The following is a 26021-nucleotide window of genomic DNA, read 5'->3' as shown; positions in this document are numbered from 1 at the left end:
AACGGCCTAAACTTGATACACTTTTTATGTATTTGTCAAAAAATAAACCCATTTCTCTGGCTGTTATGTCTCCTTTGGTGGTTTCCTCTTCCCACTTTTCTTCTATAAGGTAAGTGTTCCTTTTTTAACCCTCACCCCTCCGGACCTATAGACCTATGTTTCTACTTGTCTCCAAAATGTCTCACACTGAATCTATTGCTAGCTTCCTCAAACTACTTCCCTCACACTTCTCTTTTTCTGTCCCTGGCACTAGACTTCTAACAGTCATGGGGTATGAATTCTTCCTATCATCACCTACATTCAAAAAGTAAGCATGTCACATTAAGTCTACCTGTAATACGTATTTCTTTTGCCTCACATCTGACATACTACCTCTTTCCTAGTCCATGTTTTCTGTACTTCTGGTCTTGCTGTTACAATAGACTATTATGCTCTTCTGCAGACTCTAGTTCTAGTCCATCCAATAGAATAATGCCAGATTAATTTCTCTAGAGCAGTACTCTGTGACCCAACTAGTTTAAAAACCTGCAATGATTCCCACCATCAGCTAAATTCAGTATAACTTATTAGCATAGTCTTAACCTTCATAATACCACATAAGAACATAAACCCCATTTATTTTCAAAGTTATCTCCTACTATCTTCTTAGTTATTGTTCCTCACACTGGCTTAGCACCATCTATGCCTTAGGTAATGTTGGTCACTTTACTTGAAATACTTTCTACAGCCTCTATTTTTCTTCCTTTATAAACATCACCTTGGTTAAAGTCAACGTGCATCTCAAATGGCATTTTGCCGATGAAGGACCAGTAAGGAAACATTCTCTCTTTTGAATTTCAACATATCCATAGATTGAAAAATATTCTCCTATAGTGCTTAACACTGGGTTTTGCCATAGTAGATCTTCAACATTTTACTGCATTGAAATTGAATCAAACCGCACACATCCCAGGAGAGTAAAAATAAATAAGCTACCTAGTTTGTCAATAAAGACATAATACCTATTTGAAGGTATTTGTATTCAGATCAAGGTAAGTCAGCAACACTTATAGAATGTCCACTTTAAGTAATGATGATGATGGTGATGATGGTAAAAAAATGATTTATAGCTAATATTTATTAAGAAGATACTATGTGTCAAGTACTATTTTAAGCACTCCGTAATACAATACCTCATTTAAGCTTCAAAAGAACTTTAAGTTGGTTATAATTATTATCCCCATCTTAGAGATGGACAAAAACTGGGTCAGAGTTTGGGTACCTTGCCCAACACAACATAGTTAGAAGTAAAGACAGCCATAATTCTAATAAGACAATCTGACTCCAGAAATCGAGCTCTAGAAGAGATGAAAGAAATTATTTTATTAAATGCTATATCTCATATCACAAAATTTACTATTTGTTAATAAAATATAGACTGCGTATCCTGTTCATAATTTCCCCCAAATCTCTCTTAAATCATTTGTTTCATAAAAGTAGGTCACTAAATACAGAATAAACCAAATAGCCTATGAACTCCTTCAGGACAAGAAATATAACTTACTCATCTGCATACACTGAGAATCTAACCTAATATCTGATACATAATTCTGCTAGATTCATGCTAGATAAAGGATTACATGAATTAAATCCAAAGTGCCATCAATTTTACTTTTCAAGTTTTCCTGTTTCCTTGTTAAATGTATTGCTTTGGTTCCACAAAAGCAATTTTTGAAAGTGCTTCTCAACAGAGTTCCTTCTACACTGTATAATAAAAGTCCTATGCAATATTTGTGGACTGGTCAATAGGCCAAATGTTCTTGGACTGACTGGTGAAAGGTTTTCCTATTCTGAGAAAAGGATTAAGAAATAAGTTTCCTGAAAACTTCCTTTATTTTAAGGGGAGTTGCAGAATTGGATTTTCTACTTAATCATGGTCTACTTAATATACTACACAGTGTAGTTTAATGTAGTAGTTAAGAAATCCAACTTTGGCAACAGACACAACTGAGGTTGAATGTGGGCTGTGCCTTTTATTAGTTGTGTAGATGTGAGTAAAGATCTCAGGGATTCCACGAGATAATGTAAAGAAAACACAAAACAAAATGACTGGCACAGTAAACATTCAATATAAATGTTATTGCTAGTATTATAAAGAAAATAATGATATCAGTGAGAGACTAGATTCATAGATATTAGACAGCTAAGAATAAACTTAATTTTAAATCATTCTCTTATATTACACTACTAGTGGTTAACAGTTAAAAAAATATTTGAAAACAAGGAGAAAGCTACAAAAAAAAAAAAAAAAAAAGAAAGAAACCGCAGTGCTGAACAAAGGAACGGAGTCTTAAAAGATGGGTAAGAATTGTGCTTTCTGGTTAAAAAACACAATGGCATTCCAGGTAGAGAAAAAAAGCAGGTGGACAAGTACTTAGGTATAAAGAGCTTGTTTAGAGAACTGTATAGTTCAGTATAATATATGTTCAATATATGTTATATGTGCAGTATAAACATAATAAAGTATCTGTTGGGGAGTAGCAAGTACCTATGAAGACAGACATTGAACAGATCATAAAGGACTTTTTAATCCTCTTCCAAGAAGCCTTATGTGTGAGCATTAAGAGTTAATTATTCAATCTATCTTTGCTATATAGTTATCTTGCTAACAGTTAAAAGAAAACAATGTATTATTAGCTAAATGTGCCAATGCAATATTTTCTAACCCATGCTATTAAAAAAATGCCCTTTTCAACTTAATGACAAAAAGGCTCCACAAATTTGTGCATTCAAAAGCAATATTTTAACAGTATGGCAGAATGCAAGAATTAAATGATACCTGCTTTTAAAAATACTATTAAAGAGAAAGTAATTTTTCCTTCTTGCTTTCTTGGTAGTACTTTTATCTTTTCACTTTCACAGGGGCAAATGAAGTCAGAGTTAAAAGTTTCTATTCCTTCATTCTATAGCACCATGGAAATCCTGGCTCACATCATTTTTCATTCATTCTGCTTATTTTTAGTATTGAGTTCCCAATCAAAGAACATATAAAGAATGATTTTTGCTCAGCAGACTTCAACACAGAGCTCAATTTTCCAATGGTGTTGGAAATTCCAAGCAACCCCATCATTAGATTTTAAAAGACATACCTAGGAGTGCAGTGAGTTTGGGAAGCAGTCCAACTTGTACCATCTTATTCCTCAGTCCTGTGTCAAAGGATAAGTTGAGTAAAAGTCGTAAGGTGATATTCAGCAGATCTTCATGTTCACAGGGTATCATTTTTACCAGTTTTTCAACAATATCCATTTCCACCTATGTAATACAATAATACAAATGCAGTGAGGTTCAGTTGTACAATACGACAAAAAAGATTGCAAATAATTATTTTTTTACCCTTAGGTATATCTATTTTATAATTATGTGTTAATCTGTTTACTCATTTTAATCTATAAACTTTTGTAAAATCACACTTCTGAGGAGGAAACACATATTTCTACATTATCCCATCCTTCCTTCACTTAAGAGTGTCAACTGAAGCCAAATTACACTGAGACTTTGAAAACACATTCTTGAATGCCACCTACAAAGTGCCAGGCCCTGTGCTAGATCAAACAAGATCATGTCTTAGCCTTTAAGGATTCCACAGTCTAAAAACAGAGCAGACAAATAGAACAAATAATTAAAATACAATGTAATAGGGGTGCCTGGGTGGCTTTAGTCGCTTAAGCGTCTGACTCTTGACCTCGGCTCAGGTCATGATCTCAGGGTCGTGAGACAAGCCCCAGTCAGGCTCCGCGCTGGGCATAAAGCCTGCTTGAGATTCTCTTTCTCCTTCTCTCTCTCTGTACCTCCCCCTCTTGTAAGTACACGTGCACACGCTGTTTCTAAAGAAACAAACAAAAACAAAAACCAATATAATAAAAATGGAATGCATGAAGTCTTCTTGAAGCAACATGGAAAGAATACCAAGCTATCTAGAAGAGTAGAAAAGACTTCAAATTAGGAATAAAGTTTTTAAAACTGTCTAATAATTTACTCTCTGGTTAAGAAAGGCAATGGAGATCCAGGTAGAAAAGCTAGTGGCTAGACACTTAGGCATAAAATAGCTTATTTGGGGCACTGCAAGTGCTTTGGTATGGACATAGTATAAAATATAAGTTGGGGAATGGCAGGAGCCTATTAAATAGATGTTGAACAAATCACAAAAAACTTTTAGTGCTAAGAAGAATGCTTTGAATGATTTTAAGTCCAGAGGGTGATGTAGTCAGACTAGTAGCATAAAGATCAATATATAAATACATACATACATATATACACATATGCATACACAGAATAGGACACAAACAAATGAGTAAGGGACATCATGTAAGGATAGTCTGCAATAGGTAGAGATCGAAAGCAGGCACTTAAGAATATCTTGCAGTAGACAAGTGAGAAGTGATTGGAGTCTGAATCAAAGAAAGGACAATGAGGTTGAAGAGGAAATAATTTGAGAGATGTTTAGGAGATATGGTCAAAGCATCTGAATGAGAAGTGAAGTAGAAGCACTGAAGATGACTTTCAGGTTTGTGTCCTGGTCAATGTGACGGGGGTCCCCAAGAGTACCCCAACGTTCAGTAATTTGCTGAAGGACTCACAGGACTCAGCATGCAGTCACCTTTACAGTGACTGTCATTTGTTATTATGAAAGGAGGCAAAGCAAAATCATAAAAGGGAAAAGGCACATGGAGGCAAAGTCCAGAGGTGTAAATTTCCTAGAATCCTCTCCCCACACAGTCATCCAGGATGTGCTTCAATATTGAAATGAGGCTAAAACTCAGTGCCCAAGGTTTTTATTGGGGGCTGGTCACACAGGAACCCTATGCCAGCACAAACTAAAATTCTAGATTCCCAGAAGGAAAGCAGGTGTTTAGCAAAAACCACATTGCTTGTGCAAACAGTTTAGGCACAGTAAACGACCCTTATCAGTTAGGGAACAGTGGAAACACGCCTGAAATCCAAGTTCCCAGATGCCAGCCACGGGTCAGCCTTGTGCGAAGGCCTATCTAAGGAGAGCAATCCCAAGCCCTTTTCTGCACAGTCAATAAGGAGAACGTGGGTTCATTAACTAAGATCTGTAAACTGAAAAGCGGGTATAGGGCAAAGAGGACAAAAAAAAAATTTTATTTTTGTCATGTTTAATTTGACCTGGTAGTTATCTGATATTTGAAAATCTTATAAAACTCAGGAGAGAAGGGGCACTTGGGTGGCTCAGTAGTTTGAGCTTCCAACTTCTGCTCAGGTCATGATCTTGCAGTTTGGGAGTTCAGACCCACGATGTCCGGCTTGCTGCCATCAGCGGGGAGCCTGCTTAGGATCCTCTGTCCCCCTCCCTCTCTGCCCCTCTCCCACTTGTGCTCTGTCTCTCTCAAAAACAAATAAACCTTAAAAAAAACAAAAAACAAAAAACAAAACCTCAGGAGAGAAGCTGGTCTACGAGTAACAGTGGAAACTCCAGGTTGGGGTCAGCAAACTATGGCTAGTTTGCTAAACTAGCTAAAGAGCTAAAAATGGTTTTGACTTTTATATTTTTAAATGGTTGAACATAAATCAAATGAATAATATGTCATGACACATGAAAATGTTTAGAATTCAAATTTCAGTCTTCGTAAATAAAGTTTTATTAGAGCGCACTCACACTCATTTGTTTACAGACTATGACTGCTATCATGCTACAACAGCAGAGAGAAGCTGCAACAGAGACCACATGAACCAAAAATAAATACATCAAATGAGGACTAAAATATTGACTACCTGGCCATTTACAGAAGTTTGCTCACCCTCATTCTAGGTGATCATAAAACTGTTTCGAGAGAAGCCTGCTTTACAGTGAGAACTCATAGAAAACAGAACTTTTTTGGTAACATAAGCCCCATATTCACTTTTCTTTTTAAAATTTTTTTTAACATTTATTTATTTTTGAGACAGAGAGAGAGCATGAACAGGGGAGGGTCAGAGAAAGAGGGAAACACAGAATCTGAAACAAGCTCCAGGCTCTGAGCTGTCAGCACAGAGCCCGATGCGGGGCTCGAACCCATGGACCGCGAGATCATGACCTGAGCCGAAGTCAGACGCTTAACCGACTGAGCCACCCAGGCGTCCCAATATTCACTTTTCTTAAGGTAGCAATCAGAACAAGTTGGTTATAAAAATATCTCACATCTCTGTCACAAAGCAATGGCTAAAAAGGAGAGAAATTATTAAATAATTACATGTTTCTTTGATCATTACCCAAAGACTTATGAGTAATGTTGCTCTACTTTTCTTGTATTAGAAAACTAAAGCATTTATTTGCCTTGCCATACCTTTACTGCAATCTTTCATTGACCTCATAAAAGTCACATTGCTAACTGAGCCCTCAATATACCTTTTTCCCTCTCATTCCATGCTAAGCGGTGAATACTGGTTTTCTTAAAAAATACTAAATTGACAAACCAACAATGATTTTTCCTTCAGACCTCTATCTTCACTCCACAGCCACACTGTAATCCTATCTAGAGCTCTTCACTAAAAAGTACAAATCCATCTCCAAAGACTCTAATTTTGGTTCTCCCTTTCTCCTAGTTTAATCTTCTGAGTAGGCCAGGTAAATATTTTGTTACCTTCCTACAATTTCCATAGAGGTCAGTGAAAAAGATTTGTCAAATTTATACAGAACTGTAATTCTATCACTAGCTTCACTGATTACAGTAAATAACAACTTTTTAAGCTTCATTTATTCATTTAACAAATATTTTTTAACTTAAGTCCCAGTTACGTATTGGTGAACAAGGGAGAAATGATACCTGTCTTCATGGAGCTTATATTCTAGAAGGAGTGAAATAAAGAAATTATTATACAGTTAGTTAAGAAGATTTAAACAAAAGCCAGTGCCATGAAAAAATATGAGTGGATCTGATATAATCTCAATGTGAAGAGTTGTCAAAGAAGGCTTCTCTAAGGAAAAATAATCTCCTGGATGAACAGAAGTTATCTAAAGGTAACTGAAGAGGCAGAGGAAAGAGTGGCCTAGATGGAAAAAAAATAGCATGTGCAAAGGCCTTGGGGTGATATGGAAGATTCAGTATTCAAGGAACTCTTTAAAAACTATCCTTCTGATTACAAAGTGGAAAATGTATTGGAAGGAGGCAAGAATAGAAATAGGGAGATTAATTAAAATGCTATGGAAGTAGTCAAGTAGAGGCATAGTGATTAAGAAAAATAGGCAGAACTATGTGTCTGGCCCTGTGCTGGACAGGGTGGGAGATATAAAAGTGAATAAAAAGTATATCCCGTCTTCTGAAAAAGAAAAAAAAAAAGGCAGAACTTCCAACTTACTTTTAGGATATAAAAATCTGGACAAGATGTGGTTCCCACCCTAACTGGAAGAAAATTCCAGATATAAAATCATAACTTAAAAAAAAAACAAAAAACATTGGGGTGCCTGGGTGGTTCAGTCGGTTAAGCGTCCGACCGGCTCAGGTCATGATCTCACGGTCCGTGAGTTCCAGCCCCGCATCGGGCTCTGTGCTGACAGCTCAGAGCCTGGAGCCTGTTTCAGATTCTGTGTCTCCCTCTCTCTGACCCTCCCCCATTCATGCTCTGTCTCTCTCTGTCTCAAAAATAAATAAACATTTAAAAAACAAAACAAAACATCAAAGAGCTGAGGTTCCAAGGAAATCAACTGGCGTGAAATATAAGGAAGGTAGGTACCCTGAAGGAGAGAAGGGCCATGAGCGCTGGTTTATATACACAGGGTGGTTCACTGGAAAAAAACAGAGTTGCCACAGAACTGGGAGAGAAGATTGCATGGAAGATTTTAAATAAATTGTGAAGAAGCCTGACTATAGAAATGTGACGCTGCAGATGCTCAGGGTGTTTGCAACCACTCGCAAGGTCTTTTCTGGGACCTGATGGGAAGGTCACAAGAAAAACTGGGGACAGAACAGGACATGGAAGAAAACTTCCCCCTTAGTCGAGGGGACCTCAGGGGAGGGGAACGGCTGCCATTAGGGAAGAGGCATAAAATGCTGCCCAGATCTTTTCTTCCTATTTCCCCTAAAAAACAAAAGACTTAATTAAGCTTCTTGGGTAAATACGACAAAACCTGTCACATCCAAAACACAGGTAAAGACCCACAGCAGCTGGGGGAAAGAAACGGTTCTTTTCTGTTCTTTTCTGTTCCTCTTGTTTCCAGAGGAGAGGTGTTGACGGGATGACTGCGGAAACCCCACTGCTGACAAGTATAACTATGGACATGGGACCAGCCTAAGACTGCCTGAAGGCTAAATCAGAACAACAAAAAAATCTCTTTCCCCCTCTCTGAACCCGGCACCATATTAGCAAAAGCCAAGTAACAAGTAATAGCAGTACATTGCTGAGAGAGTGTTAAAATGAAGTGAGAGGTCCTCTTTGAGGCACAGACACACCGGGAAAGTCTGAAGTGGAGGGTGGAACATGAACACTGAGAAAAACCCTCTGGCAACCAATACCCCATACCAAAGACAACATAATGCTACGTGGGTGTGAGCCCATAAGACGTGGAAGGTAACTCCTGACAAGAATGACTAAAGGCTTAGAAAATAAAGTCTGCCTATTTCCAGACATAAATAATATTTATCTCAATCTGTACTAATCAACACATGGTGTCTAGGTTTCAATAAAAAATTATGATACATGAAGAGCAAGAAAATATCCCACTGAAGGCAGTGAATAGAACCAGACTTAGATATGACCTGTATGATTATCAGAGAATTTAAAATCATATCAGAGAATTATTATTTAGTAATAATTTAACATGATTAATATGTTAAAGGCTCTACTGGAAAAAAAATGGGTAATATGAATGAACAGAGAATTTTGAAGAAAAAGATACTAAAAGAATTAATGGAAATGTTAAATACACACACACATACACACACAATACAGAGATGAAGAAAACCTTCATGGGCTCAAAAGCAGATGTGATATAGCTAATGACAGAATAAGTAAGCCTGGAGGTAGATTAATAGAAATCTTCCAAATTGAACTAAAAAAATTTTTTTAATTTTAAAAATAAAAAGAATAAAACAACAACACAGTATCAAAGAGCCATGAGACAATATCATATGGATTAACAGGTATAACTGAAATCCGGCAGAAGAGACACAGAAAGGGACAGAAGCAATACTTGAAGAGATAATGGTCAAGGATTTTCTAAAAACCAGGAAAGAATCAAACCACACATACAAGCTCAGAGAATCCCAAATAGAATACAACACACACACACACACACACGTGCCTAGAGAGATATATGTTCAAACTGTTGAAAAGCAAAGATAGGGGCGCCTGGGTGGCGCAGTTGGTTAAGTGTCCAACTTCAGCCAGGTCACGATCTCGCGGTCCGTGGGTTCGAGCCCCGCATCAGGCTCTGGGCTGATGGCTCAGAGCCTGGAGCCTGTTTCTGATTCTGTGTCTCCCTCTCTCTCTGCCCCTCCCCTGTTCATGCTCTGTCTCTCTCTGTCCCAAAAATAAATAAACGTTGAAAAAAAAAATTAAAAAAAAAGAAAAGCAAAGATAAAATCTTGGAGGCAGGTAGAAAATAAAAGACTCATTACATATAGAAGACAAAAGATAAGAATTACCTCACACTTCGTGTCAAAAACTATGAAAGCCAGAAAATAATGAAGTGATATTTATAAAGTATGTCAACCTAGAATTTTCAATTCAGTGAAAATATATTCCCCAAATCAAACCAAAAGCTGGCTATCTGAAAATATCAATAATATTGACAAACCACTAACTTACAAAAAAAAGAGACAGAGAAAGAGAAAAGAAACAAATTACCAATATCAGTAATGAAATGAGGAATAATCACTTCACACCTTTGGACTTTAAAAACGTAAGAAGGAAAAAGTACAAAAACTTGTTTGCCCATACATTTGACAACGTAGATGAAATGGATACATTCCTTGAAAGATTAAAACTACAAAGCTACCACTCAAAAAGAAATAAATAACATTAATAGTTTTTTTTAAATATTTAGATTGAAATGATACCAATTCTACACCAACCCTTCCAGAAAAATTAAAAACAGAATGCTCCCCCAACTCATTCTATAAGAATACTGTTATTCTAATAGCAAAAGCAGACCAAGTCATCATAAGAAAACTATAAACTAGTATTCCCTCATAAACACATATACAAAAATCCTCAACAATATATTACCTAATCAAATCTAACAATATATAAAAAGATAATATATCGTGACCAAGTGGTGTTTCTCCTCGGAATGCAAGACTGGCTCAATATCTAAAGTCAATTAACACAATTCACTGTATCAACAGTCTAAAGAAGAAAAACCATGTGATCATCTCAACTGATGTAGAAAAGACACTTAAGACAGACACTTAAAGAGAAAGACACTTAAAGAAAGACACTTAAATAGAACTTAAGTAAATAGAACTTAAGTAAACTTAAGTAAACTGAATTGCTTTCTGCCTAAGATCAGTAAAAAGAAAGGGGTATCCACTTACAGCATTCCTTTTTAACATCATACTAGAGGACCTAACCAGTACAATAAGAGAAAGAAAGAAAGAAAGAAAGAAAGAAAGAAAGAAAGAAAGAAAGAAAGAAAGACAGACAAAGGACATGCAGATTAGCATTAAAGAAATAAAAATTTGTTTATAGATAACATAATTGTCTACTTAGCAAATGTCCAAGAATCTACAAAGAGCCGTTATAATTAAAAAACTGAATTCAGCAAGGTCATAGGACACAAGGAAAATTTACAAAAGTCAAATGTAACTTCTGTATGCTATCCGACAATAACAGGAAACCATTTATTTTTTAAAAACTACTATAGCTGGGTGCCTGTGTGGCTCAGTCATTGAGTTGTCTGACTCTTGATTTCAGCTCAGGTCATGATCCTGGGATCATGGGATTGAGCCCCATGTCAGGCTCCACACTCAGCATAAAGCCTACTTAAGATTCTCTCTCTCCCTCTGCCCCTGTCTCCCGCTTATGCTCTCTCTCCCTAAAATAAAAAACAAAACAAAAAAAAACCCCCTATTATTTCTAATGGCAAAACACTTAGGTACAAATCTAACAAAATATGTGCAAAATATATGTGCTAAAAGCCATAAAATGATGGAAGAGAGCAAGAAGTTTCTAAATAAATGGAGAGCTATACCATACTCATGGAGGAAAATCCAGTATGGTTAATATTGAATCCTGTCGACAGAGTTAATGCAATCCCAGTCAAGATTCCAGGATTTTTTATTTTTATTTTTTTAAGAAATAGACAGGTTTTTCAACAATGGGGCTGGAACAACTGGACACTACATTCAAACATGAATCTTGATCCATACCTTGTACCACATATAAAATTAACTAAAAATGGATATCCTAAACTAAAACAAAAATAACACAAATCTTACAAAATTTCTCAGAGAAAATAGGGAAAACTTTTTGGGATCTTGAGTTAAGCAAATATTTCTTAGGTACAACACCAAAATGCAATCTATTAAAAACACTTTTTGATATACTGGACTTCATAACAAAACCTTCTGCTTTATGAAAAGACAAGTCATAGATAAGGAGAAAATACTTACAAAACATAATAACTGTTAAAAGACCTATTCAAAATTTTAAAAATATTTTAAAAAACCTTTCAAACTTAGTAAGAAAGTAAGAAATCTAAGGAATATATACCCTTTCTCTTGTTCCTATTAAAATCATATTCTAATATTTCTTACTCCCTTTTTGTTATATTGTATTTATTTAGTAAATAGGCAAAGTCAATTTAAATCATTAATTGAAAGACTTTTTTAAGTAAATTAAATTTCCTTTAAAATATATTAACCCTAAAAAGGTCAGTATTAGTTCACATCAACAGTAAAATGAACACTTTATTTAGACAAATAATACATCCTCAAAAACAGAGCAACAATTCCTCCTCTCCACCCCTTTTAAATAAAATTGCCACAGGCTTCATCTGTTACTAATTAAATCAAGTTAATATATTTCTTTTGAAATAAGAACATTACACAATGGTTGTTATAGCAAACCTAATAAAGTAATGAGAGTTTTAAAAAATTAATTTGCATTTCCATTGCAAAAAATGGAATGTGAAGTATGTACCATGTGGTCCAATCAGATGGTTAAACACTAGACATAGCCTTCTAATCATGTGTTTTTGATTGATAAAAGCCCAATCCCACAAGCTAAATTTAATAATTATCTCAACATGCAATGCCCTTTCAAATCTATGTCTATAATGGAATTTATAATTAATTAGTACTTTTACTAAATGTTTTATATAAAGTGACAGTTTATTAACAATCTATCAGCAAATTTTTTTCAGCCAATTCTTTTTCAGTGTTCCTAGAGGCCAACATTTAAAAGTTGCTGATACTTAATCTTTGCCAAAAATATCTTTTTAAAAAACATAAAGATTTTTTGTTTTGTTTTGTTTTGCCCTGGGAGCAGAGAGAAAGAGTAGGAAGCCAAACACGCACAGATGTTTCTTTGAGCAAATTCCTTAACCTCTCTGATTTTCTGCTAATTTATCTGCAAAATTAGCTAGATCTAGACATAGATCTAAGGTCTAGTCAAGCTCTGAAAATCCTGATTCTACCAATGCCTTTAAATAAAATGTACTTCTTCCACAGTGAAAGATGAAATGCATGCCATCTATGGTAAAAATCTGGCTAATTGCATCATTTTTATGACCTTGGATAAATGACCTTTTCTGAACCTCAGTTTTTCCTCCTCAATAAAAAGTGAGATTTGATGAGACAATTTATATGGTATCTTCCAAATCTATGACCTTACCAGAAAATTATTTTTAATAATAATTTTGAGATCACTTTTGATAGAATGAACACATAAGAAGTTTATTTCCTAAATACAAATCTAACCAAAATGTAGTAGATACATGCTGATGGCAAATTAATTTGAATTTTGCAAACGTACTAAAGGTGAACTTAATCTAAACACAAAAATGGAAGAATTATTTCAAATTGTAGCAAGAGAAAGCAATTATTTACCTACACTCTACTCAAGAGTATATATATCACCATCTCATCATATTCTTCTTTAAAATAATATCAATGAAAACAAAAAACATATTTTTTATTAATCTAAGTAAATATTTTTATTAATCTAAGTAAATTCAATCTTAATATCAGGCATACAGTGATCATCAATAATTATATACTAATGATGAAAATGACAGATACTAAATATCTGTGGTTAAAATAAAATTTCATGTATTTCAAGTATCAGAATTCAAGGCACTTATTAAATCTGATGTATCAGTCTCAGGTTTTCAAAGAGCATGCTGTGCCATTCAATAAGCATAAGGTACTTCCTAAAGAAGTACTTTTTAACTTCAAAAGAAGGAAAAAACAGGCAGAAATACTATATATTTAGACTATCTGAAAGAGAATCTACTTATACCAATAATACACAGTCATATAATGACTTGTATTGGCATATACTTCTAAAATGGTCCTCAATACAGTTAAGGCCAATGATCTAATGACTCCACATCTAGGAATCTATCCTAAGAAATTAATCAGAAATATAGACAATGATGCATGTACAAATGTGTCCACTCAAGTGTTTTTTAAAATAGCTATAATTATAAACAACTTAAATATCTGAAAACAAGTTCTGGTTAATATAATATCTATACAATGTAACACTGTGCTTACAAAGCTTTTTTAATGATGTGGGAAAAAAGCAGATAATTTCTACTCTACCTTTACATTATTTCTGAATTGTGTATACTTTTCAGAAGGGGAAATACTATATAATCAACTTGTATTTCTGAAAGATCACCCATCAACACAATATAAGATGGCAAATAGAAGCCTACTATAATATTCAACAAGAAAGGAAGAGGGTGTAAATAAAGATGGCATGAACTAATACAACAGCACCGAGAATAAAAAGGAGGTACAGCTTCAAGAGACACGTAAGTAGAATCAACAAGCTGTGGCTACCAACCGGGATGGTAGGCGAAAAAGGAAAGACTGGGCTAGATTGCAATTCCGCACACCAACATCAGAAATGCGGGAGAAAAAAATAATTTAAAGGAAAATAACAAACCAGATGCTTCTGAAGGACAATGTTAAGTTTAAATTACTTTCTACATATTACGTTTAATATGGAAAGACTCATCCTATACAATATATTAGGAAACATTTTTTATTCAGATAGTTTCAATTTAGTGTAGTATGAACTAATAAGGAATATACTTCCTAATGAAGCCATTTAAGAGAGTTACTGCCATTGTAAAATTTTCATTCAGACAAATCTCAGTAGGGGAATAATGTGTTTATTTCTTATCAAAATATTTCTAACTTGAAAATGGTGAACATGGACTATTTAAATGTAAGTTACCATATCATTTTTATTCTCCATAAAAATGCTGAGTTTCTTCAAGAATGACACAACTAGAATAAGTAGCTCAAAATTGTCCCGATCAAGAGCCTTCACCAGCATGTGAACTATGTTCTTGTTCCTCATCTTCAGTTCTGTGCGTGTATCCTCAGCAAGATTCAGAAGCAGATAAAGAGCAACTAAAAGAGTAAAACAGGTGAGTGTAAAATGACTGGCATACTGAATCAACAATTTAATAAATCATTTCTACTCAGCATAGTAACAGATGCAGTTCTAAGAAGATTATATTTAAAAGTTTTTAATTTATTATTAGTTGGCTCATTAGAAAACATTTGTTGTTACTGAGAAATACATATGTTATAAAAATTAAAACTATATACATACACACACACACACACAATCATTTTCTTATGATCCTGAGAAGGGCACTAACCAAAACAAGATAATGATTCCTACCTTCTCGGAGCTTAGAGCTTAATTGTAAGCAAATGGCATTAAAGGTATACGTTAATAAATAGTAAGACAGATAGATGGAAAAATAATTTTATACATGTAGAAAACAAGGTAAAACTTCAACAACTAGGAGCTGCTACGTTAAAAAGAACTATAATCCAAGAACAAACTGATGGTTACCAGAGGGGAGGGGGAGACAGGTAAAATAGGTGATGGGGATTAAGGAGTGCACCTGTGACGGGCACAGGGTGATGTATGGAAATACTGTGTGTATAGTGTCACTATACTGCACACCTGAAACTAATATAAAAGTGTATGCTCACTAATAACAACAAAAAGAACTATAATCCAAAACATATAATATAGCTAGAGCTAAGTGTGAGGATACTAAAATCTATTTTTCATACTCAAACTGATTTTCTGATAGTTACTATAGATAATGGTCATACTAAATTCAGTAACACAGTTGTGACACTAGACAAAGTTAAGGCACTGTTTACAAATCTAAGTAAAATTTCTTTTAGATACTGTAATAAAAATGTTTAGGTTCTCCTAAGAAACTCCTATGATTCATCCCTTCTGACAGTGAGAATTTGTAACACACAATATTTTCCATTTTGCCTTGACTGACAGGAAGCTTCAGAGTTAAGACTTGAAAGGTTTGTCAGAATTTTTAGGCTATTATGATCAACATAGTACTATGGCCTTGGTTTACTCATTACTTTACAGCATTTCATGTGTTCTTATAAACCATCTCTATATCTTTATGAAGATAAGAAATATATGCAATAGTTGTAAATATGTAATTTATTTAACAAATATTGGAGATGTAAAGGGAATTCATACTAATTAAGGCTACTGTATAGCAGGCACTGTACTAGTTGATATATAAACAGCAAACCATTTTATCTCTAAGAAAATTTTGTGGGAAAAGAAGTATTATAAATTTTACAGACAGGCCGTCCCAGGTTCAGAGAAGTTAAATAACTTGCCTTAGCCACACAGTAAGAAAGTGATAGAGCTAAATTAAAATTCAAGCCTATCTGAATCCAAAGCTCATGTATTTACACTACTGCATCATGCTGACTCTCCACGCAAGGTACTATTAAAAGGTTTTAAAGTTGTGTTGAAATCTAAAGTATCTTTCAGATGGATCTGGGAGGGAGGGGAGTGTCCCCATGACCTAGTCCTGTTCTAGGGACCTTGGACTTTTTGCGTCCCATATGCTGGCTGCACACAAGCATTGCCCAATTGGCACAGTATCTTTGGAGCAGCAAAGGAAGTATGGGAGCCCTGGATGGGGTTCTGTGGCAGCCATGCTCAACTTTAAGATAAGCTGACTGGGTTGTTTTCATTAGGAAGTTTCTACAGGATCATTCTGACCCTGTTTTCCATGCTGTCTTTCCATGGAAAGACAGAAGATATTCCGTGTAAATATTGTGGGATGTGTGTGACTATCTTTGATGTATTTTAGTTCTGTTCTCCTAATATTCATGACAACAAACGGCTCATTTCTCTGTCTCAAACCAAGAAATACACTTAAAAAACTGGGACTTAAAAAATTTGTATTGTATACTCTCTGATTTAAACAGTGTTTTAGCACTCAATGAATCGATTTCTCTAAAAAAATTTTTTTAATGAAATTGTGTTGAAAAAGCAAATAGTAGAATTCTGCTTGCAACCAAAAGAGATATAATGGGTTAAATAGTGTTCTTCCAAAATTCATGTCCCATAGAACATCAGAATTTGACCCTATTTGGAAATGGGTCTTTGCAGAAGTAATTAGTTAAGATGAGGTCATACTGGATCAGGGTGGACCTTGAATCCAATGACTTATGTCCTTGTAAGAATGGCAAAGGACACGGCTACAATGGGAGGGCAGCCATGTGAAGATGGAGGCACAGAATGGAGCGATGCAGCCATAAGCGAAGAAACACCAAGGATTATGGGAAGCTACCAAAAGCTAGGAAGAGCCAAAGAAGGATTCTTCTATGGAGCCTTCAGGGAGAACACGGTCCTGCTAACACCTTGATTTTGGCTTTCTAACCTGCAGAAACTATGACAGCATAAATTTCTATTGTTTTATTAAATGAGCCAGTTTGTGATACTTTGTTTTGGCAGCTCTAGGAAATTAGTACGACAGAATAACAGGCACCAGATTTAAACCCTTACCTGAAACAGTAACAACCACAACCACCACCAGATTAAAATATACAAAGTAAAGGTTTTCACAGCAATGAACATCAGGTAATGAAGGACAGTGACCCAATAGATAAGAAATAAATGAGATGGCTCTATGATTGCCCCAGAATACTGCCTTGAGAGTCTCTAAGACATGACACAGAGAGGGAAAATCCTGGCCAAACCCAAAAGACACTCAGAGTTGAAGAGATGGAACCAAGAGACCAAGGAAGCCAAAGTGGCTAGAGTTCACAGAAAAGAGTACCAAAGAGGAGAAAGCTGTACACAGAATTCTGGAGTTCTGTGGAGAACTACCTTGTGTTCTAACTAGCCATGTGAATTAGGAATCTGAGGCTGGAAGCCAAACAAAGTAACAGAATTGGAAGACAAAGTACATGGTGAACATGCAAGGCTGGAAATAATGCTTTTTCTCCCAGCCATAGTAGAAACTTCATAATTCATGTGGCATTAGGTAAAATACTCAGAAGGGTTTTGCTCTGAAAGTAGGAAATCATAATCTTTAGACTAAACGCTGCTATATCCATGCTACCAAATCATAATAGAAACATCCAAAAGAATCAAACTGCTTCCAAGTAATTTAACTATGTCCCAGCAGAAAGTTCAAAAATATTTATAGGAATAAAAAAATATCCAACACCAAACAATGTAAATTTCATACTCTCAGGAATTCAATCAAAAATTAAAAGCCATTTACAAAAGCAGGAAAACAAAACCTGTAAGGAGAAGAAAACTCAGCTAACTGAAACTGTCCTGGAATTGACACCAAGGTTAGAATATTCAGATAGAAACATAAACAGACAACCATTTTCAAGATGTTCTGAAACTTAGGTAGAGACATGGAGGCTATAAAAAAGATTCAAATCAACTTTTAGCAATGGACACTCTAATGACTGAGATCATATACAAAGTGGGATAGTAATTTAGAGATTAGAAAAGATTAATAAAATTGAAGACATAGCCACAGAAACTTTCCAAAATTAAAAAAGGAAAAAAAAACCCAGCAAAAATGTAAAGATTATCATTGAATTACATAGAAAGTATAAAGTGGCCTAACAGGGGGTCTGGGTAGCTCAGCCAGTTAAGAATCTGACTCTTGATTTCGGCTCAGGTCATGATCTCATGGTTCATGACATCAAGTGCCACACTGGGCTCTGCGTTGACAGTGTGGAGCCTGTTTGGGATTCCCTCTCTCCCTCTCTGTGCACCTACCCTGCTCAGGCACGCTGTAAGTAAGTAAGTAAGTAAGTAAATAAATAAATAAATAAATAAACAAACAAATAATAAAGTGGCCTAATATACCTGTAATTGAAGTCCCAGAAGAAATAATTTTCCAATATGATAATTTTGGAAATAATTATCCAATAATTAGCCAATAATTTTCCAAATATGATAAAATTATACACCCACAGTTCCAACATAGGCAATGAACCTAAGAACAAGAAACATGAAGAAAACTACACCAAGGCACATCATAATCAAACTGGTCAAAACAAATGATAAAGAGACAATCTGAAAGCAACTAGAGAAAAAGAAACTCTATATGCAGACCAAAAAAGAAAAAAAGATGACAGATGAGTTACCAGTAAAAACAATGCAAACAAGTCAATGGTAGAACAACATCTTTACTAAACAAAAAGAAAAGTCACCCTTAAATTCTAAACAAGTAAAAATATTTCAAAAAAGGAAAAAAATGAATTTTAAACACAAAAAATTAAAATAATTCATCATCACAAAATCTGTCTTACAAGAAATATTAAAGGAAATCTTTCAGGAAGAAAGAGAAACACCAGACAGGCATATGAATCTACTCAAAAAAACAAAATCAATGGAAATGGTAACTTAATTTTGTTAATATTTAAATATCTTTAAAACAAAATCATTTATATATAAATGTATAATAATGTATTGTAGGGTTTATAATATATAAATATAACCAATGTTAATTATAATAGCATAAAGTTGAGATGGGAGAGATGGGAAGAAACAGGAGTAATGGTTCTCATACCACAGATGAAGTGGTGCAATATTATCTGAAGGCAGAATTAACTTCTGATAGGTTAAATATGTATACTTGGAGGCAGACAACTTATGATTAATTAAAGATATATAATATAAATATATTTAAATATTTAACATATTTAAATATTTATATATTTAATAAATCTTAAAGCAACCAACAAAAGAGTTATAGCTAAGCCAACAACGGAGATAAAACAAGAGTTAAAAAAACTCCTTCAACCATAAGAATGCAGACAAGGAGGACAAAGAGGGAAAAAGATAAAAAATAAATAAAAGCAAGACTAGACTATGTACTGTGTATAAAAAACACAGTTTAGTATAAAGATATAATTATCTTAAAAGGATGGACAAATATACAGCATGCTAACACTAGTCAGAACAGAGCTGGAGTGTCTATATTAGTACAAGAGAAAAATGATTTCAGATAAAAGAATATTAGCAGGGATAATGAAGATCATTTTCATAATGGTAAGGATCAAGAGGATGTGACGATCTTGTATCTTTCCATCCTTAAGATAAAAAAGTTTAAAATTCATGGAGCGAAACCTAACAGAACTGCAGGAAAAATAGTTAAATCCATAAATATAGTCAGATATTATAATATTACTCTTGGAATAATTAATAGAACAAATACGAAGAAAATCAACAAGATGTAGAGATTTGAACACATTAGCAACTGACTTCTCATGGACATTTACAAAACACTCCACAGAACAAGATCAGAATGCACATTCAATTGCATATGCAACATCTGCTGAGGCCATACTCTAGATCATCAAACAAGTCTCAATAAATTAAAAATTCAGTTCATAAAAAGTATTTTCTCAGAAGAGTGCGGAAGATGGCAGTGGCGTAAGAAGACCACTAGATAACTATCAAATCATCCTAAATACCCCATAAATCAACCTGAAGACTGACAGAATGAACTCCACAACTAAAAGGAGAGGAGAGGCCACATCTAAAAAGGTAGAAAGTGCAGAGACGTAGTTTAGGGGAGAAATGGACCATGGGTGCTATGGAGGGGAGGAAGCCATGGTCACAGAGAAGGGAGAGGGACAGGAACAGGGGAAAGGGAGAGGGAGAGAGGTAGGGAGGGAGGGAGAGGGATAGAGAGAGCGTACACACCCACACAAGGCAAATATTTCCCCAAAGCCACTGACTTGGAAAACAAAAGGGCTGAATTTTGTGAGTTCTTGCAAACAAGACTTAAAACCTGGAGTTTTAAAGGTCAGTGGGCTTGGCTAGGATAGAGCCCTTAGGGCACTGCCCTACTCCTGAAGAGAAGGCAGGCAAATAACCCAGGAGCAGAGTATGATGCCTGGGGCACACAGATGGGAGATTATTCCCTCTTCTCTGAGCACATCCCTGAGAGGCAGCATTCAAGGAGACTCCTCTATGGGAACAAAGGAGTTGGATGGCAACATTTCCCTCCCACCACCCCTCAGCATAAAAAACAGAGCCATTTGCAGAAAACAGAGCAACACTGACGCTGACTACCTAACTTGCACAAACCAGGCCCCACCCCACTGTGGTCCAGTGGAACTGCCCACATCAGTCAACCTTGCTTTTCAGTTCCAGCACAGCCCAGTGCAGCATCGGGGCCCCTCCTGCAGAAGACCCACACAAACCCCTGCTCACACACTCCTGACCAGAGAGTTCTGCAGGGGCCTCAGTTCTGGTGGAGTTGGTGTCAGGTCTCATTTCATAAGCAGATCGCAGCACATCTAGTTAAAACTTGCCACATTCAGGTGAGGTACCAAACACTACCCACTGCAGGCAAGGAAAGCCTCTACAGACAAGTGGTCTGAAAAACAGAACAGCCAAAACACAATAGCAGAGCACATGCATCACATACCAAAGACACTCCCTGAAGTGCCAGGCCCTGGGCACTACAAGCCCTCTTCATTATAAGGCCATTATTTTCAGGAAAAGAGGAACAGAGGAACTGGCTTTTCTAATATACAGAAGAAGGCAGAGGCTTAGACAAAATGCCAAAATGGAGGACTTATCCCAAATGAAAGAACAAGACAAGGTCACAGCAAAACAGATATAAGTAACATGCCTGATGGAGAATTTAAAGCAATGATTATAAGGATATTCACTGGGCTTGAGAAAAGAATGGAAAATATCAGTGAAACCCTTACAACAGACATAAAAGAGTTAAAAAGAATTAATCAGAGACAAAGAATGCAATAAACAAGATTGGAAACAGGCTTGATGCACTGAAGAGCAGGCTGGAAGAAGCAGAGGAATGAATTAATGACCTAAGACAAAATAATGGAAAATAATGAAGCAGAAGAAAAGAGAGAAGAAAAGAGAGAAAGAATTATGCAACACAAGAATAGACTAGGGAACTCAGTGACCGCATCAAACATACTAACATTTGTATTAAAGCATCCCAGAAGAAGAGAGAGAAAAGGGGGCAGAAAATTTATTTGAAGAAGTAATAGCTGAAACCTTCCTTAATCTGGGGGAAGGAAACAGTCATCTAGATTCAGGAGGCACAGAGAACTCCTATCAAAATCAACAAAAGCAGACCCAACACCAAGACATATTAAAATTAAATATATAAAATACAGTGATAAAAGAAAAAAATCTTAAAAGCAGTAAGGCAAAAGAAGTCCTTACTTTACGAGAAGAGCCATCAGGGTAGCTAGAGATTTCTCAACAAAACTTAGAGCTAGAAGGGAGTGGCATGATTTCTCAACAAAACAAAAGCTAGAAGGGAGTGGCATGATATATTCAAAGTGCAAATAGGAAAAATATGCATCCAAGAAAACTCTATCCAGCGAGGCTATCATTCAGAATATAAGGAGAGATAAAGAGTTTCCCAGCCAAACAAGAACTAAAAGAGATCAGGATCACTAAACAAGCCCTGCAAGAAACATTAAAAGGGATTCTTTGAGTGCAAAGGAGAAACCAAAAGTGAGAAATACAAGAAAGGATCACAAAAAAACCTCCAGAAACAGTGACAAAACAAGTAATAAAATGGCAATAAATACATATCAATTATTACTTTGAATACAAATGGACGAAATGCTTCAATCAAAAGATACAGAGTATAAGAATGGATGTATCTGGGGCGCCTGGGTGGCGCAGTCGGTTAAGCGTCCGACTTCAGCCAGGTCACGATCTCGCGGTCCGTGAGTTCGAGCCCCGCGTCAGGCTCTGGGCTGATGGCTCAGAGCCTGGAGCCTGTTTCCGATTCTGTGTCTCCCTCTCTCTCTGCCCCTCCCCCGTTCATGCTCTGTCTCTCTCTGTCCCAAAAATAAATAAACGTTGAAAAAAAAAATTAAAAAAAAAGAATGGATGTATCTATATACCGCCAATAAAAGACTCATTTTAGACCTAACAACACCTCCAGATTGAAAGTTGAGGGGATGGAGAAAAATTTATCATGCAAATGGATGTCAAAAGAAGGCCAGAGTAGCAATACTTATATTGGACAAACGACTTTAAAATAAAGACTGGAGGATCTGGGCCAACATGGTGGAGAAGTAGGAGGATCCATAAGTCCCACGTCTCTCTTTGAACACCAGAGCCTGGGAGGAAAAGAGACTGAAACTATTAGGAAGAAAATGGGAAAGCTGGAAAAAAGATAGGTGGGTAACTGCGAACTGGGGGAGATAAAAAAAAAAAAAGGCCATGTGGGCACGGAGGGGAGGGACCCCCTTCTGCAGAGAAACAAAAGGAAGAGAAAGAGCGGCTAGGGAAGTGCAGGACTGTAACTGGACAGGAGAAAGACCTTGGACTGAGGCTGAGAGGGATCCCATCTCTAACTGCTGGGCTTTCTTCAGACTGAGGCCTGGCTCCCTGTTCACACACCTGGGGAGGAGGGGAGCCAGCCCTGGGTGCAGTGGTAGATCAGAGGCTCAGTCTGCAGCTGGAGAAAGTGGTTCCCTCCCTGGAAGGCTGCGTGACAGCACAGAACCTGCCTGCTTCCGCCACCCCCGGAACAGTGGCTGAGCTAAGGGCTCAGTCTGCAGGAGGATAAGGTAGCCGTTTCCCTGGAGTGCTTTGGTAAAAGACAAAGACTGCCTGAATCCGCCACCAGGGGGCTCGTGGTGAGGGCGACAGCTCTCAGTCCGCAATAGAAGTTGGTCTTCCCTGAAGCACAGTGGCACAGAACAAGCCAGCTGGGGCAACTCTGAATCCTAGCCAAGCACAGGGTCAGGGGAGTTGGTGGAGTGAGAAGGACAGCCCCGTCTGCACCCCAGGGCACGGTGAGGACGATTCAAATGGACTCTACCGGGTCTGGCTCTGTGGAGAAGAGACTGGGAGATCACCATACCCCCTCTCCCGCCACATCCCCCCACACCCCCGCACCAAACCACCACCACCACCACCACCACCACAGTGGGGCCTCAGGGATCACTCCTGGGGCCCATAGTGGAGGTGGGTTCAGAATACGCCAAACCACACCCCCTTGCAGTGGATAACTGTGTAACCACTTGAGCAGCACAGACACTGTGGACAGCTCCTCCCAACAAATGATGCAGCATTGCCTGGATTAACTCTAGGTCAATTCTGGATATATAGATATATTCTACCCGCTGCCCCCCCCCCGCCATTTCCCCTCCTTATCTCTTCCTTCCCCTAGGCTGGTTACTCTGGTTATTGGTCTGTCTAATCAAGCCATATAGTTTCTCTGTCTGGGTAATTTTATCTCGTCTCATTTTCCCTGCCTCCTTTATTTTCCTTTCTCTCTCTCTGGGTTAAGCCTTTTAGTCTCTCTGCCTAATCAACATGAATTCCCCACCCTGCCCCTGTCATTTCTCTCCTTGTATATGCTCTTCCATCAGCACCGCCTCCACCCTCTTCTCTACTTGTAGTCAGTGTTTTGTTTTTAGTCTTTAGCGTTTTGTTTTTGTTTATTTGTGTTATTTGTTTGTGTGTTTGCATGTTTCTGTCTCCTGTTTGTCTATATGTTTTCCTTTACAGGACTACTCCAAGGAACAAATCAAAGCACACCTGGTGGAGGGTACAAAATATTACTATGAGTAGGATAATAAAATAACCAAAGTCACAACAACAGAGACCAAGTAACAATTCCCGAAAAAACATTTCCTGAAGGGCCAGGCCCTGGACAGTGTATGACCCTCCTTTAATATAGCAGTGCTCACAGGTGTACAGCATACAAGCTTTTTAAAATGCATAAGGGACAGAAAAGTAGTGAAAGTGATAAAACGGAAGAATTCTCCTCAAAAGAAGCTCCAGGAAGTAGCGACACCTAATGAATTGATCAAAACCGATTTAAGCAATATAATGGAACAAGAATTTAGAATAATAGTCATAAAATTAATCCCTGGGCTTGAAAAAAGCATAGAGGTCAGCAGAGAATCTATTGCTACAGAGATCAAGGGACTAAAAAATACTCATGATTAATTTAAAAATGCTATAGGGGCGCCTGAGTGGCTCAGTCGGTTGAGCGACCGACTTCGGCTCAGGTCATGATCTCATGGCTTGTGAGTTCGAGCCCCGCGTTGGGCTCTGTGCTAACAGCTCAGAGCCTGGAGCCTGCCTCGGATTCTGTGTCTCCCTCTCTCTCTGCCCCTCCCCTGCTCACGCTCTGTCTCTCTCTGTCTCTCAATAACAAATAAAAACGTTAAAAAAAAAAAATTTTTAAAAATGCTATAAATGAGGTGCAAAATAAAATGGAGGTGGCCATAGCATGGATTGAAGAGGCAGAGGAGAGAATAGGTGAATTAGAAGATAAAATTATGGAAAAAGAAGAAGCTGAGAAAAAGAGAGATAAAAAATCCAGGAGTATGAGGGGGAGAATTAGAGAACTAAGTGATGCAATCAAACAGAACAATATCCATATCATAGGATTTCCAGAAGAAGAAGGAGAGAGAGAAAGGGGCTGAAGGTGTACTTGAACAAATCATAGCTGAGAACTTCCCTGATCTGGGGAAGGAAACAGGCATTGAAATCCAAGAGACACAGAGAACTCCCTTCAGACATAACTTGAATCGATCTTCTGCACGACATATCATAGTCAAATTGGCAAAATACAAGGATACAGAGAGAATTCTGAAAGCAGCTAGGGATAAACGGGCCCTAACATACAAAGGTAGACACATACAGGTAGTAGCAGACCTAACCACTGAAACTTGGCAGGCCAGAAAGGAATGGCAGGAAATCTTCAATGTGATGAACAGAAAAAATATGCAGCCAAGAATCCTTTATCCAGCAAGTCTGTCATTCAGAATAGAAGGAGAGATAAAGGTTTTCCCAAACAAACAAAAACTGAAGGAATACATCACCATTAAACCAGCCCTACAAGAGCTCCTAAGGGGGATTCTGTGAGTGAAATGTTGCAAGGCCCACAAAGCACCAGAGACACCACTACAAGCATGAAACCTACAGACATCACAATGACTCTAAACCCCTATCTTTCAATAATAACACTGAATGTAAATGGACTAAATGCTCCAACCAAAAGACATAGGGTATCAGAATGGGTAAAAAAAACCCAAGACCCATCTATTTGCTGTCTACAAGAAACTCATTTTAGACGTAAGGACACCTTCAGATTGAAAGTGAGGGGATGGAGAACTATCTATCATGCTACTGGAAGTCAAAAGAAAGCTGGAGTAGCCATACTTATATCAGACAAACTAGACTTTAAATTAGAGGCTGTAAAAAGAGATAAAGAAGGGCATTATATAATAATTACAGGGTCTATCCATCAGGAAGAGCTAACAATTATAAATGTCTATATGCCCAAATGTCTTTGCGGGAGCCCCCAAATATATAAAACAATTAATCACAAACATAAGCAACCTTATTGATAAGAATGTGGTAACTGCAGGGGACTTTAATACTCCACTTACAACAATGGATAGAACATCTAGACAGAGAAATAAATAAACAAGGGCCCTAAATGATATATTGGATCAAACGTACTTGACAGATATATTTAGAACTCTGCATCCCAAAGCAACAGAATAGACTTTCTT

General features: G+C 36.9%; 1 protein-coding gene across 1 annotated transcript in view; it reads right to left on the bottom strand.

Annotated features, from left to right (window-relative positions):
* KIFAP3 (kinesin associated protein 3) overlaps positions 1-26021 on the bottom strand; it is a 161699-nt gene that overhangs the window by 93119 nt on the left and 42559 nt on the right. The window contains exons 9-10 of the mRNA XM_047077008.1: positions 14386-14564; positions 3129-3291 (exon numbers count right to left, since the gene is read on the bottom strand). Of these exons, the coding sequence (XP_046932964.1) occupies positions 3129-3291; positions 14386-14564 (342 nt within the window). The remainder of the gene's footprint in view (positions 1-3128; positions 3292-14385; positions 14565-26021) is intronic.

The sequence above is a fragment of the Lynx rufus genome, unplaced genomic scaffold (assembly GCF_022079265.1).
Source record: "Lynx rufus isolate CCGP_SWC_20201006 ecotype Redwood Valley unplaced genomic scaffold, mLynRuf1.p SCAF_15, whole genome shotgun sequence".
Taxonomy (NCBI): Eukaryota; Metazoa; Chordata; class Mammalia; order Carnivora; family Felidae; genus Lynx; species Lynx rufus.
This window is presented reverse-complemented; position numbering and strand designations above follow the sequence as displayed.